The sequence below is a fragment of the Centropristis striata genome, chromosome 9 (assembly GCF_030273125.1).
Source record: "Centropristis striata isolate RG_2023a ecotype Rhode Island chromosome 9, C.striata_1.0, whole genome shotgun sequence".
Classification (NCBI taxonomy): domain Eukaryota; kingdom Metazoa; phylum Chordata; class Actinopteri; order Perciformes; family Serranidae; genus Centropristis; species Centropristis striata.
The window spans coordinates 22614029-22630988 of record NC_081525.1 but is presented as its reverse complement, the minus strand read 5'-3'; the positions used below and the strand labels follow the sequence as shown (position 1 = coordinate 22630988).

General features: G+C 39.1%; 1 protein-coding gene across 3 annotated transcripts in view; it reads right to left on the bottom strand.

Moving 5' to 3' along the window:
• lrp8 (low density lipoprotein receptor-related protein 8, apolipoprotein e receptor) overlaps nt 1–16960 on the bottom strand; it is a 214811-nt gene that overhangs the window by 41875 nt on the left and 155976 nt on the right. For all 3 annotated transcript variants that reach the window (XM_059340547.1, XM_059340549.1, XM_059340546.1), the window contains exons 5-9: nt 13414–13788; nt 8665–8787; nt 6962–7084; nt 2336–2455; nt 771–896 (exon numbers count right to left, since the gene is read on the bottom strand). In XM_059340547.1, the coding sequence (XP_059196530.1) occupies nt 771–896; nt 2336–2455; nt 6962–7084; nt 8665–8787; nt 13414–13788 (867 nt within the window). The remainder of the gene's footprint in view (nt 1–770; nt 897–2335; nt 2456–6961; nt 7085–8664; nt 8788–13413; nt 13789–16960) is intronic.

Sequence of the window (16960 nt, the reverse complement as noted above, 5' to 3'; positions counted from 1 at the left end):
CTTTCAGCACTGCTAGATGTAAAATATATATTAACTTTTATCATAACATCACTTCACATCAGAAGCTCTAATTTGTCGGTGGTGACAGGGAACGCTATCTGCAGGTGTTTAAATGGTTGTTGACAGACAGTGTTGTTATCAGTAACGCCAGCTGTAACAGACTGAGAATGTGGGGACTGATTAAAAACACCCAGAATCCACATGGAGCTTTTCAAGAGGCATTCTTAGGTACAGCTAACAAGCCACAGTTGCATCTTCACTTCAGGTAACAGCATTGCCTGGTGCAACTATGAGGACATGGTTTTATTTTCATTCATACCACTGCTCGGAGTGTTTACCCAGGCCAACGAGGGGTACAGACCCTGCCTGTGTCCTGTAGTGAGTGGGCAGACCGCCCTCCCCGCGCAACATCCTTTCCTTGACACTCCAGGGACAGCAGAGGCAGCTGGCTGCAAACTTTTCATTAGTGAGGACTGCAGAAAAAGGTGGCAAATATTTATCTTTGCACAGATTGCTGCGCAAGGCCTGCATACAAAGCAAGCCTCACAGAATCCCACAGACTGAGAATAGTGTGGGATGTGCCTCGGTAGCTAGGGGGGCTGGAATTGGAGAGTAATTGGTGTATATAAGAGCTGGTCTCGCTGTGTGATTCTTTTCGAGTGCATGTGCCAATGTCTTTTTTTTGTGAGAACATCCATCTATCTATGACAGTATGTGTCTTTACCTGACCAAATGTGTTTGTGTGTGTGTGTGTGAGATAAATGACTCACCCACAGCCTTGCAGGTCTTAGAGGCAGGGTCCATCTCGTAGCCTTCGTAGCATTCACACTTATAATCCCCTTTGTAGTTGATGCAGATTTGACTGCAGGCATCTGGGTTCTCACATTCATCTATGTCTGTGGAGAGAAACATGAGGATCAAAACAACACTACAGACACACACGCACACACAAAGTAATTTATGTCTGAGGAGTGAGAAATAAGAGAAGTGCATTTTCTGTATCTCGCATGTTAACAATCTTTCTCAAAGGAATGTTCACTTCAAATGAAGACTGATTCTTCAAATGAAGTTTCTAGGATTTATATCTATCTGGCCGAGAGCGTCAACAGACAGGATTAGATTTTGGTTTGAAAAATTTGCATACTTGCTATTTGTGAAGTAATAATGTGATTGTGAGAAACCCAGTGCAATTTCATTTGCATGGATCAGCACTGAGACCATCATTGCTTTTAAGTGTATTGGAAGTTATTAAAAAAAAATCAATATTATACTATGTTAAAGAAGAGGATCTGGTGACTTTAAACATTTTCATGTGTTTTCCTGTATTGGACTTTATATTCTTTATATGAATGGATATTGCGCCCACTGAATATTTCACCTGTAGAGATGCATTGTCCTGTCTGAGACTCAGTCACAGGGTAGTGCATTGAAACATCTTAAACCAAATAAAACTTCAAAACAACAGTCCAGCATTTTGGGAAATGGCTTGTTTGCCAGCAAACCTACAGCCGGATAAGAAGATCAATACCAATTTGATCTCACCGAGATCGGATTTTGGGATGTGTTTAGTCAAGCTTAGCACGACGTGAAGCAGGGGAAAGTACTTCTCTGGTTCTGCTCAGAGTAAAACAAATCACTTTCAAGCAACTGTAGAGCTGTTCTATTCATTCTTTGTATCTTATCTTGTTAATTTAGCTAGTTTAGGAAAAACAAAAACAAAAACAGTACTCTAATTTCAGAGTCAGTGACAACATTTGAGCTATAAAAAAATGACTGTTTATGCATCCTACAAGCAAACTCAGAATTTCTACCATGGATGGTGATGCTGTGATGTCAAAACATGCAATGAGAAGCTAAATAAAAGGTTTCCTGCTGTAGATCTTCTCAAGCATTAGGATCTAGCAACCAAACTATTTTTCTAGTTGTGCACCCAGTGGTTGTTGATCATGACATCAGACTTATAACTGCTTGTTCCAAAGGTGTATTAAATGAAAAACATCACATAGCTTTTGCAGCAGGTAATCCCTGCTTTAAATCATGTCCCAGTCTTCATTCTTTATTGACACATATAGATTTTATGATTTCATTTTTAATGAAAAATAAGCACATTTCCCAATACTACATGTCAAAATGCTTCTTTTTTCTCAGAATATGATCAATAGTTGGGTTAGAACTCACATGGAGCTCCCGCTACTCTCACAGAGCTAAATAAATCATCAGCGGTCAGAATAATTGCAGCAGCCGAGGCCCAGACAAGGTGTAACCGTACATAAGTCAGGGATTTTTGGCATTTAGGCGGTAGTTTTCTCGCATTACTTTTAACTCTTTTCTTTACCTCCACAAGTCTTTTTGTCCAGGAGTTTGTACCCAGAGGGACAGTCACACTCATAACCAATTCTGCGGTCCCTGCAGATGTGGGAGCAGCCGCCATTGTTGTCTGTGCACTCATTCAGGCCTGTACAGAGAGGGGCAGCGGGAGGAAGAATAGAGGATGGGACAAGTGGGGAGGGGAGTAAAGAGAAGTTGAAAATTGATGAAATAAGTCCAGCAGCCTATTGGACAAAAAAAAAATCAGCCTGGATAAAACAAAAAAAGAGAAAGAGTTGGACAGAAAGACAAAACACCAAAAGTTTCTGTATAGTTTTAATCATCCTGCCAGTTAAGATAAGTTAGTCAAATGTGTCTCTGTGTGTGTCAAAGACACTGAGCTTAAAAGTAGAAAAAGAGAGACAGTGTGTGTGTACAGTGTATCCATGGGCCTGGTTGTGTGTATTCATGTCCGTCAGGGCCAGTCTCGGCCAAAAGCACCTGGACTCAATCCACTTTCCAACAGGGAGCTTGGCCACATGTACCAGGTGCTACTCCACTAAAGTATGATGCCTGTTGTTACACAAACACACTCTGTCCTTCATCCTCTCATCTCAGTCTCTCCATTTCTTCCCTGTTTTTTGTTTTTAGTGTTTTATACAGCTGAACAGATTGGACTCCCTCTTAGTCATGCTTCCTTTATGTCCCTTCCCTTTTTTGTATCTGTTTCTGCACCTTCATTTATTCCTTTGTCTTTCAACTACCCTTCTGGGAGCAGAGAGAGATCACTGCAGAAAGCTAAAGCTGGTACTTCATTACCGGTTTACATTAAAGATTTAAGCTTCAAGGCTACAGGTTCTGCTGTGAGACAGTGAGAGAGAGAGCAAGAATAGAAATGGAGACTGACAGGGAGAGAAAGACGGAAGTAATGACTTTAAGAGACATTTAACTAAATTAAGGTTGTAATTTACAAAAGGCTTTAAACAGTGTATTCTATCAGATAAGAACAAATCAACTAATTATCAACACAGTATTTAAGTAAACTAGAATTACTGCCTCAAGGTCTGCAAACCAGCCAAATTACCACATATATCCATGTCTGTTCAGGCTCATATGGAGCCATGACAGGAGACAACGCTTCAAATATAGATGCTGCTGCAAAGAATCTACAAATTCTAAAAACTGGAAACTTCACAGACAATTTACACATATTAGTCAGGGGGCTGCAAAAGCAGGTAAGGATTATTTCAGTACTACCAGTATTATAACAGTGGTGGTAGGATTCATTTAATACTAGAATTCATTAAAAACATGTTTATTTTCATAAGTTCTATTATAATACATCTAGGGATGGGCGTTTGGAAAAAACCTGCAAACTCAAGCATCTATAACGTTATCGATCAATTAATCGCTACTTTTCTATACATTCTACAGTATGTATAAAAATACAAACATGGGCAAAAAAAGAACAGTTCTATGCAAAAGCCTGTTTTGATAATGGGCACTTTTATTTAGAAAGGACGAAAAGAGACTTCCTGACGATCGTTCAACTAACTCAAGTGAGGTGATACTGTAAAGATAACGTCAAGGAGTTCAATGTTTTATCATATTTGTTCAAATTAATACTCTTGTATTTCTGTGTGATTTATAATTGTGATTGCAACTTTCAGTTTTCAAACTGTAATCCAACTTAATTCTCTGCTCATTTGTGTATTCATGTATGTCTGTTCTTAGTTCACTGGGCAGAACTGAACGCTTGGTCGTGTTTCTGAAGTGAAACACGACCATGTGAGTACTGATATACAGTCATAGATAAAATTGAAATTTAAAAATTCCACGTGATCGATCAAATTCTTAATGACCATTAATCAATCATCATTAATTATTCCTGTTCCTAAATACATCAATTATTTGCAGGTAAAGTGAACTTCTTTTTTTGGGGATGTGTAAAATATAAGGTTTTCGCACGCAATCCAGGTTCCGTTCATGCCATGATTCAGTATGATTCATACGGGAGGCCTGCCGGGAAACTGATGCTGATAAAAACCTTTATGGCAGAGTCTGCATGGGTCTCCACACTCGACTAATCGAGTGTGTGAATGTCGGGGGCAAACAGTTTGAACATATGTTTATATTGATATTTTTGTATAATCAATAAAAAATTTTTATTACTGTATACCTACTTTTGCAGCCCTATGTATATGTGAGCTTTACAATCACAACAGTTTCAAGGTTTAGTTTCATCAATTCAGTATCTTCTTCTTGTGGCGTTGAATAATGGCCAAAAAAGTGCTTGTGCTGAACATTATGATGTCAAAGTAAAGTTGACCATTGACCTTTTGGAAAAAAAAAACATTTTATCCTAGTAGACACTGGTGTGAAATTATGTTTAGCGAATTACATTACATTACATTAAATTACATTACATGTCATTTAGCTGACGCTTTTGTCCAAAGCGACTTACAATAAGTGCATTCAACCCTGATGGCACTAGCCACAGGAATCAAGTAATTACATTACTTTCAGGAGCCAACTGTAATTGCTACAGAATAATTAGAAATGTATTCTTGTTATGGCCTAAAACTTACTTTGAATGCTACAGTAACCTTTGACCTCATTTGACCTCATTTAGTCCAAGAGGACGTTTGTGGCTGATTTGAAGAAACTATCTAGAGTCGCTCCTGAGATATTTTGTACACAAGAATGGTGCAACATAATGCTTCTGGTCACTGAAGTACATGAAGAAACGTTTTTTTAGAGTTTAGTGTAGAAAGCTCCCCAGGCCGGCACGGAGCCCTGACCTCAACTGCATTCAGCACTTTTGGCATGAGCTCGAATGCTGACTGTGAGCCAGGCCTTATTGCCCAACATTAGCAGCCCACCTCACTAATGCTATTGTTTCTAAATGGGAGCAAATCGCTGCTGCACACTTCCAAAATCCTGTGCAAGGCCTTCCCTGAAGAATGTGAGACTAGCTTAACAGCATTTTAATAGCCACAGTATTTAGGTGAGATGTTCATTCACTATTATGTTTAAATGTAATAGTCAGATGTCCACATAAATTTGGCCATATAGTGTGACTTAACTTTAAAGAAATCCTGAGGAGTTTTTGATGATTAGTAAAATGTTTTTCATGAGTGGGTTTCTTTTATATCATGCACATGTTTTAAATTCTGCCTTTAGTTTCAGGGTATATAACTATTAACAGTTGGCAGTTATAATAAGAGCTGCAAATATTAGTTGACTATTCAATCTATTTTGTTCATTGATTAATTGTTATTCATTTTTCATGCAAAAGGCCAGAAAATGTTGTTTTCAGTCTCCAAAATGTGGAGATTTCCTGTTGTTCTGTTCTGTTATATTAAAGTGAATATCTTTGAGTTTTTAAAAAAATGTAAGCATTTGAAAGCAACAAAATCTTCGCAATTCACCAACAAATACAAGAAGAATTAGCAAGCTTTTTCTTTCCTGACAAACATGCATGTAAAACTAATGCATGATTGTAAGTACTGTATGCGTTAGTAATGTACTCAAAATGTTTGTCAGACCTCAAGGATATACACAGTGCATTTATGTCAGTAACACTGATCGTAATTTATATAAAAAAATTACATTATATACCCCTAATTATAAAAGTTGGGATACTAAGTGAAATTTAAATATTTAACAGAAAGCATCAAATTCAGAATTGTGTAAATTTACAAAACAAGTTTAGCAATTTAAACATAAAATACATTTAAGCTGTAGAGTTGATAATTGAATATATGTCAAAAGGGGTTAGAGAATTATCACATTGTGTTTTATTTATGTTTTAGAATATGCCCCAACCTTACTGGAATTGGGGTTGCATGTTGCTTTGGCCTTGGTTTAAGAACTATCACGTTCTCCATTCTGCAGATAATGACTGTTGTCAGTTACAGCTAAAACAAAGATGAAGTGCAGGTTTGCCTTCAGACACTCTGAACATCATGTTTAACATTAATGATATGGTTACAGGGCGACCTCATTATAGTGTATATCCATCCGCCTGGAGATCAGAGCTAGCTGAAAGGGCAGTGCTCTAACATATCATTTTGTACCCATGTGACTGGCTTGAGACCACTTTACTTCAGAGCAAGAACGCACGTGAAGTGCAGTTCCCTTAAGTAATCCAAAAGACCTCTGCTTGTATTTGAGTTCACTTATATAACATAAATTACAAATGATATTTACTTGACAGATTTTATTAACAGGTATGTTTTTCTCACTCTCTTTGCAGCTGGATGTGTTTATGATGTGAGATCCGTAACTAAAGCTCGCTCAGTGGTAATTATCTACAGTGTGTGGATAATCTGTGTGGGTCCTTATGGGTAATGTAGTCCAGTCACGTTTTCCGGGCTAAGATCGCACTAGAGGGCAGAGTCGCTTGGCTCTTTGATCATAACAAGGCAGATGAGAAATGTCCTGATTTACCCTGCCTTGATCAAATGAAGCTCCTTTTACTAAGAGTGACCACCCACATCAGAATCAGCTGATGATTCCCCGGGTGTAACGTGTGCATCGGTGCTATTACACTCGCATGTATGTACATCTGTGTAAGCCTGAGGTGGTAAGAGAACTAATGAGTATCTGGGCATGTAGGTGTGTGAAGAGAACCAGAGACTAATTATCTTACCACACTCCTTCATGGGTTCATCAGACCAGTCCTTGCAGTCTTTCACATTGTCACACACCTTGCCACTGTCAATACACTCCCCGTTCTTGCAGCGGAACTTTCTCGGCCCATCGCACTTTGTAACTGGAGACAAAATGGTTAGAAGATCAGGTTTTTACTTACTGAACTACTCCTTTTTTCAGTTAGACACACATTGTTCAGGTTTAAGGAGGTGTCTTTAACAAATCCTGCACACTTGATCCAAATAAGAATTCTGCAACAAAAATGTTTTTTTTGATTGCATCAAAACCATGCAAGATGCAGTCAGAGTTGGAAGATGGGTGTGGTCTGAGCAAGGGCACCCCTACATTCCTGGGGTGATTTTGCACTGAAGCTGAGGTGATCTCATAGCAAGATGGTCTTTAGATTTTTGTGTATGAAAAAGTGCAGTAAATGTGATGCCTGTGCAAATAATAGTGTCAAAGTTAGTTGCTGTTTGTGAGGATAATTTGTGCTCTCAGTAAAAACTATCAAGCAGTGCTTATAGAATAATGAGAATAATAAGTTGTACATACCTTCTGTATAAATAAAGATAGAAATACAGATAAAAAAATTAAATTGAGCATAACATTTTTTCAAAGACATTTATTTATTGAAGGTCGCTTTGGTTTGGAGGTTCTGCCCCACTTCAATCCCAAAGCGTTGGTAATTAACAATTCGGGAATAATTATTTTATGGATAATTTAATGCAGAATAAGGCTGGTGGACTGCAAGTATTTCTGGTGACTTGACCTTTTCTTTGCAAGAATAGTTAAAAAACTCTCACAAATAATGTGAAAAATGGCTGTCTTAGTCATTGAAACATCACAAATTTGGGAGAGTAGAAACTATTTACCAGATAATTTAAAACATTACGCACTAGGTATCACTGTTATGTGCAGAATGATTCATATCAGCCATGGTTTCTGATTGAAATACAGACACAGCTGTGCAGTATATGACAAAAATGTATGCACAGACACATGCACTGTACTGCATCCTTTTTTTAACCATGAAGACTAAAAACTAAATTTCAGGTTCACAGCTGCACTTGAAAACACCAGCTTCAAGACAAAGTTCTCTGCCAGACACAGTGTCTGATAATGACTTTGAGCTTTTCTGTGTGTCACGATATGTAAACTCAAGATGATGTGTAAGCCAAGCGCAGAGAGTGGTTAGGTAAAAAAATAAAATAACAACGTAACTTGTTTATACGATCACATTTCACTGAACTCTTCTTGTATATGTCAGAGGAGATTGAAGTCAGACATACTGCATCTTTTTAAATACTCTGACACCATGGCCCCATCTCTCTTTATCTTTGTTGCTTCAGCAGTTAAACTTACTTCTTAAAGCAGTTTCTCATGGGGCAGACTAGACTAGTGCAGCCAACTGCAGCCATCTGTGCTGCTCTCTACTATATCCCCTGTGAATCTTGTTAGAAGTATTAAAGTTGTAATTGGATGGATTTTTCAGGGGGAATCAAGTATGACAAAGGACTTAAAATGCATGAAGCTGATGATTGCAAACACAGATTACACTTATAAAGGTTACTGTGCCACTTTTTTGCAGTGGAATATGAATCTCACTACATCTTTTAGATAGAAAAACCCTCATTTGATCATCTGTGTTAGGTGCATAGGTCAAAATGAATATAATGCAGCCCATACTGGTGCGACTCTTACCGTTGACACAGCCAGCTTCATCACTGTAGTCCGGACAGTCGTGGACTTTATTACACTGTTTGGTGCCATGGATACAGGATCCATCGCCACACTGGAACTCATCGGGTCGGCATGTAAGCAGGGCTAGGAGACACAAACCGCACACACCTAGAATTAGCTGACCTTAGTGAAAATATCATTGTTAAATGTGCCCTGGGGTTGTAACAGTACTATCCCTCACATGGGGGAACCACATTTGTGTTGGGGTTTTAATCTTCCACTGATTTCCTGTGATGTCAGAGGTTAGGTACACTATAAGTAAAAATCCAGCTTTCAAAACTTACTTAAGTAAAAGTACAAAAATATCAGCATCAAAATGTACTTAAAGTATCAAAAGTAAAAGTACTCAATATGCAGAATGTCCTCACTGAGATTTAATTCTAAATATATTATTAGGTTATTTGCCGTGATGTATTTATATAAGCAGCGTTTTAATTTTGTGAAGATAGGGCTCCCTTTAATACTGTTATGAGGTTTAATTTATAAAAATGCATTATCATTTTAAATGTATCATGTTTTTTAATGTTAAATCTCGACCTGAAAAGTAACTAAAGATAGCAGCTAAATATAGTGGAGTTAAAAGTGCATTATTGCCTCAAAATGTAGTGATGTAGAAGTATAAAGTTAAATAAAATTGAAATACTCAAGTAAACTACAAGTAACTCAAAATTGTATTTAAGTAGAGTATTTAAGTAAATATCCTTAGTTACATTCCACCACTGGAGAAGATATAAAGCTTATAACACACAAGAGTCACTGATTAACAGTCACTTATGGAGAAATAAATCCTGTTAAATATTCCTCAACTTTCATTTTAATATAAGCAACGTGAAGATAACATGAACACATAAACACAACATTCAGCTCATAATTTTTCTCACTCAACTGTATCTGTGTATCTAGTAGTGCATGTGTGTGTGTGTTCAGTGTTTGCTTCTTCAATGAAGCCAACTTCCAGAGAAGTGAATTCCAATCCAACAGTAATCAGTCATATGCAACTCTTACCTGCTCAGAAAAAGCCCCAATGAAAATAACAACCAGGCAGGTATTCATTCACTGTCTGAGGAAAACCCACATCCAGTGACCTATTGAGCATGTGTGTAGGTGCAAGTGTGTATTGGCATTTGTTTGTGCTTGCTGGTGAGGGCAGGTTTATTTAACTCATTCGTCTTTTTAACTGGCTGTTTAATTATTCATGTGTTGTGTTTTGGACTGGCTCTGCCAAGGGAATGGAGGCAGACATGATCAATGGCTGCGGAGGCCACAATAATGTGTGGCACAAAATCACTGTATCAGGAAATATGGAATAAAACACAGCCACCCACACTGTTTCACACCAAGAACTCGCACACATCCACAAATATATGTCCTGAAGGTTAGCAAACATGCAGACACATCAAATGACTGAAATGAAATACATGCATGCAGTAAGATGTGTGCATTTACATGAACACACAGAGAAGCTGACTCAGACATAATGCTCAAACAAAATATAAATATATAATGATAAACACATATTATTGCTAAAATCAGCAAAGTGTGGAAGACATAATCCTTTGCCATCACAAAGTGTGCTGATTCTTTCAGCCAAATGATTGGGATCTGAGCTCAGCTAATTATGATAAATCCCCAGGATGAATAGTAATAATAACGGATTGCCATCTGCAGAAATGGTGGCATGAGGGAAAGGAGAGAACCAGCTAGATATATGATTTGACCATTTCTCATTTACATCAACCTCCTGTCACCCATCTCACAGTCACTTGTCTCAGCATGTCTGTGAAATAACATGAGATTATTGAGACAGATGTTTAAAATAAGATGGGAGATAATAACCGAGGGACGGGTGTGTGGGAATGAGCAAAGCTTGACGGAATAGAGAAGGAGGAGAGAACAAACTGCAGATATGTAATGAATCTCACATTCCTAATTTACATTGAAATGTTGCACCTCCCTAAGCTGAGCTCTGCTCTCTCATTTACATTACACAGACATCTAAAACTATTACATCTTGTTTCACTCAAACCTTCCAACCACCCAATTGTATTCACAATGTGATGAGCATGCACACAGACCCAATCAAATACACATAGAACACACAGCTCCTGTCTCATCATATCTGTGAAATAGGGAACATGGTTATTGAGACAGATGACTCTACTGGCACATGTAGACAGTGTTTCACTCTGTCAGAGGTCAGCGCTATTCTATTCTATTACTGGGTTTGTTTTTGTTTATGCAGACATACTGTGTGAAATGTATTGATGGTATTAACAGAAATCTTAATTTTGTGTTGTTGTTACAACCAACCAGTAGATATAATTTAGAGGCGTGAATCAGCAGAGGCCCCACGATACGATTTTATCCTGATACTTGAGTCAAGATTCAATATTATTGTGTTTTTAAGCATTTTGCGATATGGTGTTGCTGTAAGCTGTATAACTGCATTTTGTGTCCACAAAATTAAATTGAATCAAGAATTGTTTTGTCAAATAAGAGACAATTCTCAGTCTATTCATCTCACTTCAGTCTTTTTTCTTTCACCACAATGAGAGTCAAACCCACAGACTGACCAACAAAATAACTTCCTATAGATTCCTTAGATCTTATAGTTTCATATGATGCCATATATCCAGTATTTTCCTAAAATTGACACCACTACGGCCTCTGGGACAAAAAAACAATATGATATTGCCACGCAAAATATAGCGATACTATGCTGTATCGATTTTCTCCTCCACCTTATATAAAGTGGTTGCAATCTCAGAACCCATTGGCTAATGTTTGGTGACGATTCAGCATTTAATTAACCTTAACTGCTTATCTGATCGGGTCACGGGGGGCCGGAGCCAATCCCAGCTGATATTCGATGAGAGGCGGGGTACACCCTGGACAGGTCTCCAGACTATCGCAAGGCTGACACATAGAGACAGACAACCATTCATGCTGTCATTTACTCCTACAGGCAATCTAGAGTCACCAATTAAACCTAAGCTACATGCCTTTGGACTGTGGGAGGAAGCCGGAGTACCTGGAGAGAACCCACACTGACACAGGGTTATGCTAACCACTATAGTTGTTTAGTGGCATCAAATTTTACATTCATAATCTGCTTGTAGTGATGAGCGGACTATCATCTGGACGTGTTGTGCAAGGTGTTACCTTGCACAACACAGTGCCAGAAAAGTTCCATAACAAAGCTCTGCCATCATTAAGTCTTAAGACATTCATACTGATTCCGCAATGGCCTTAAATTGGCTTCCCCAGTCTGTGAATTCACATTGCAATACAGTGTGTTACAGAGCAGCAACAGTCTGGTATACTAAGCAATTGCAGCTGAGTGCATTCACAACAATGATGGTGGAAGAACTACCAGTTGCAAGCAGAATTGTCCTGCATTTTGCTGAACATGATTCGATTACTGTCGGACTCCAGTGAGAGGCGTGTTCCACTTCCTTTTTTATTACCCAAGTGTTGGTTGAACAAATAATGTATGCAACATATTTTCCGTTCCTTTAAGGAGTTCCTTTTAGGAGAACCATTAAATACTGTACCAGCCCTCAATGACTGCATAATTATTTCAGCTCCGACATTTGTTTGTGCATGAAAATATGCATACCTGTGACCATATGTGCAAGCACAGGTACGATCTCCATGCAAACATGTGTTTCCTTCTGCCTGAGATACAGTGTGTGTGTGTGCGTGTGTGTCAAAACGCAGTGTGCATCATGTCGTATGCGTGAGGATGCTGTCATCTCCCTGAGTGGTGTGTGGGTGTGTGAAGAGGAGACCAGATGGGGGTCTTGGTTGATGAAGGACCTTCACCTCCCACACACGCACGCATGCATGCACGCACACACGCACACACACTCACTCACACAACAAACGCATATGGTCAGAAACACTCAAGAGGTTCTCCTTCTGCTTGCGCAGATCACATGGTTGCATGGCAACACACTCATGGATCATCATGATAAAGTTAGCATTGATCTTCCTTCAATCATTTGGTGGCACAATGAGATTTGTCTCAGAGTCTTTGTTCGCAGTGCATGGCATGTCAGCCTTTTGAAGCATTTTCCTTCAGTAGTGGTGAGACACGCACACACATTGTTCCACAACACAACATGCATTCTTACTGTTATGCATTAATCACTTTCATTAAAGCCTGGAGCTAGTATTACGTCTTTAGATTGATTATGAAATTCATTTTTTTTAAAGCGAACAATGAATTTCTCCTCCAAACAAGTGCTGTGTGTAGCCTTTGTGTCATGGAACAGATACATTACATAAAAAAACCATTGCATTCCCGTGCAGACATTACAATTATAATGAACATGGCAAATGTAAATTAATAGCAAAGCTGTGTGTCTGAGCATGTGCAGTAGTGTCAGGGCTACTCCCCTGAGACTGAAAATACAGTCATGGATTTGTGTCAGAATAAACTGTCTTTGTCTGTTTTAATTAAGGAATATGTCAATGGTGTGACTCTTTTATGTTTCAGAGTTTTATGACACTGGTGAAATGCTCCATCATGCAGCGAATAGCCAGAAAATTCTTGCTGATAGGAGAAATTTGGTCTCTTCTGGGTTCTTGATAATAATTAAAAAGACAGTAGCATTATCCTTTAGAAGTCCATTCAGTTACACACTTATTTACCCACCCACTCATCCTTCCACCCACATAAATACAATAAATCCACAGATGACTTACGACAATTTGCTTCATCCGATTTATCTTTGCAGTCTGCGTCTCCATCACACTTCCAGTTCATGTGGACGCACTCCCCGCTCCCACACTGGAACTCGCCCACTGGGCAGCGAGGTTTCTGGGGCTCCGTCCTCCGGCTGCAGCGCTCCATGGACTCGTCAGACTTGTCCTTGCAGTCCGGGTCGCCGTCGCAGCTCCACAGCGCTGGGATGCACTCCGAGTCATTGCAGCGGAACTCGTGCTGGCCGCAGGTGGGAGCCGTGCACTTCTCTTCGTCGCTGGCGTCCCCGCAGTCGTCGTCGCCATCACACACAAAGATTGGTGCCAGACACTTCCCGTTGCGGCACTGGAAATCTTTGGAGGGGCAGGCCTTGGCATCTACAGGATGAATGAGACAGGTGAATGTCATTTTATTATTACGTTCATTTTATTGATAACTATAAATCTCATTATTCTCACTACAGAAAATCTTTTCGACAGAGTGGATTTAAGAAACTTAATTGAGCTGTCATATAAAGCGCATGAGCTGATTTTGGAAGCAGACGTTAATGCACGTGGGAGTAGATGAGAGAAAATGTGAGTTAAGAAGACAGATATAGATAACTTATCACCGCATATATTCAAACTCTTTGGGGGAGTTGGAATATATGCAGCAGTATGTATTTCTTCCCTTCTCCTGAGATGGAATAAAAAAACTGTGTTGGTGTTAGAATTTAGAGTTAATGAGCGGAGGGTAATTCCCAATGTTTCGCATGCTGCTCTGGGGCTTTTGCTGTCTGGTGAGAGTAAAAGAAAAAGTTTAATCTAAAGTCAAACTGGTGACTATGCCGTGCTGAGGAGCACCTCTTTGAAATACACATTCCTTGGAAGTCTGACTGAGCAAAGTGTAGCAGGTGGAGGAACAAAAAAAATGATATATAGCAACTGTTAAAGCAAAAAGGAATAAAGAGACAGGAAGAAAAACAGGTAAACTTGCCTCATGGGAAAAGCACACTTATGCATTATTAAATATAAATAAACATGGTCCCAAATGCACAAATTCTCAACCCTTTAAACGATGAATGCAACCACTGAAACGCACAAGATAAATATGACATTGTGCCATATTCAGCACAAGGTCGACAGCATATGTGCAGCAGAAGTCCAGTATGTGGAAGCAGGTGTATAATGAGCAGAGTGGGGCCACAGCTGCAGGTGCGTGCCGCAGTGCAGAACCCCTTCGATGAGTGTTTGTGTGTGTTTATATGTGTGGGGATATTTGCATAGAAGTACCTGTGGAGCCCGTGCATATTTATGTGTGTGAGTTTCTGTGCATGTGTTTATCTCTTCTCCGACTTTTGGGAAATGATGAAATTATGATGAATGGTGTTTAAACTTTTTATGCAGCCGTGAGCGTGTGTTGTTGTGTGTTGCTGGCAAACTGCTTGCATCCTCGTTGCCACATCCCAGCAGTGACAGTATCTAATTCCAGCCAGGTTGGACAAATCAATTTGAATCATGTATTCTGCTAAAAAAAAACACTTGTCCTTTGATGTAACTTTCTTCTCTGGGCGACCGACACAACCGCTCCACTCTCTCTCTTCTACCTTCCCACACAGTGCGCCAAAGGGACTCATTATGATAATAGGCTATTGGATTCCCTGCTAGCTATTACTGCTAGCATGCTAATCATCCCCACTCAGATCTAAGTAATTCAATTAACATGAGCACATAAACAACATCAGCAGCATCCCTGCAAAAGCTCAGGTGGCTTTGGGGTCACGTAGGGTGTTCGTGCAAACAAATACCGGGCAAAGTTATAAAGTGATTATTTTAAAAAACTTTCTGTAGAAACAGCAAGATGATTTTGTTTAGGGAAATTATAAACATATTTTGCTTCATCCCAGAGGATGATGATGCATTGCTAGTCGGACTAAATACCTTCTTTTCTTTAAAGTATTTTTCCAGCCTGGTCAGCCAGGTGTGCTTGCTATAAACAGCAGGGCTGGATAAGAAGCTTGTTAGTATGGTTCCCATCGGGATATTGAGCTACAAAAAAGATGGTCTGCTCTCGATAGCTTTATTTCCACAACAGGAACAGGCAGGTGGCTTCCAGTTCATCGAATTTATGTCTTGTGGATAAAATATAACTGTAGCTTGAGTTTGAAATTCACAGCAACAGAGGCTATATTAAACCCATTCTTCTACAACATCCTACAGGAGTTACAAGAGGTTTGGGAAGGCATCTTTTCTTCTTCTTTAGGTTTTTTCCCCCAACTCTAGATCCCTGGATCTCTACACATTCTGCTATTTCCTTTGTTCCTGTCACGACGATAACAGAACACTGAAACTTGGTTAATAGGGAAACATGGAGCAGCAATATATAATACACACACACACGAGAAAACAAAAATCATATTGGGATAAGAAACTGCTTTTCCCACAAAAACACATTTTTGGTACTTTTAATGCTTTGGCATATCAGGGTTTTTTTTTAAATTGATCCTTGACATTAGCCAAACCAGGTTCTGCATCATTTGTGACTGTAAACTTGATATCTGACTGGAAAATAATGTTAATTTCTAAATGGTTTCTTGATATGTTTCCATAAACCCTGCTGCTTTTTGTTCCAGAGAGGATTATGCCACCTGCCCGACCCCCCGTAGTTCTGCTGTCTGTGCAAGTATTTTCTTTCTTTTTTTCAGTTTGGTTCGCAAAACAGATGAACATATTTAAAGTCTTACACTTCCCCAATCAACTGCCATTACAATAAACTCTAAAAGTAATGCTCTTGGTGCTTTAAAAGGTATAATCTTGCTATTTTGTCATAAAGGAATTCACCATTCCGATGAGACAGTTTGCAATATTAAAAAACACTGTGCAGAAGACTAAAGATGGGGGATTTGCCTTATTGCTTCAAAATTAATAGGATTTACTTAAAATATATTATATTTGACATGTATCAGCCCTGAAACATAATGTTCTGGTTCTGTTTTCCAGGTTGAACCTCCTACTGAGCTCTGGGTCGCTTTAGCTGCGTGTTACTTGATCCTATCACTTGGCTACGTCAAAGCTGACACACGCCAAGAAGACTTTGGCCGATCCCTCAGTGAAGGCAGTCTCTCGGTTAACACAGGCCAAAACCAATCCTCAGAAACAGAGTAGAGGGAGACTGGAGAGTAGACAGGTGCTCAGAGGAGCACATGGGGCGGTAGAGCTATTGATAGATTTGAGAGCAGAAATGCCCTTTCCCAACAAATGGGACCCATCCCGAGAACAGCAGGCAGGCAGATTTAATAGCAGATAACGGCAGAGAGGATAGATGGTCAGATGTGACAGGTCATAGATTAGATAAGGAGGGATTACAGTCAACTAACTGCAATTGTAATCCTTTTTATAATGGAATTTAAAAAAACTTGTAACTTATAATAGATGTTTCAGTAATCCGACTAAAGTTGAGAGGAATCAGTTTGTGTCATGGATCTGGACTTCTGACTGTTAATTAAACACATCCATCCAATAGATTATTCTACCAATTACAATTTTAAATAGGTAATCAGTAGTCTGTAAC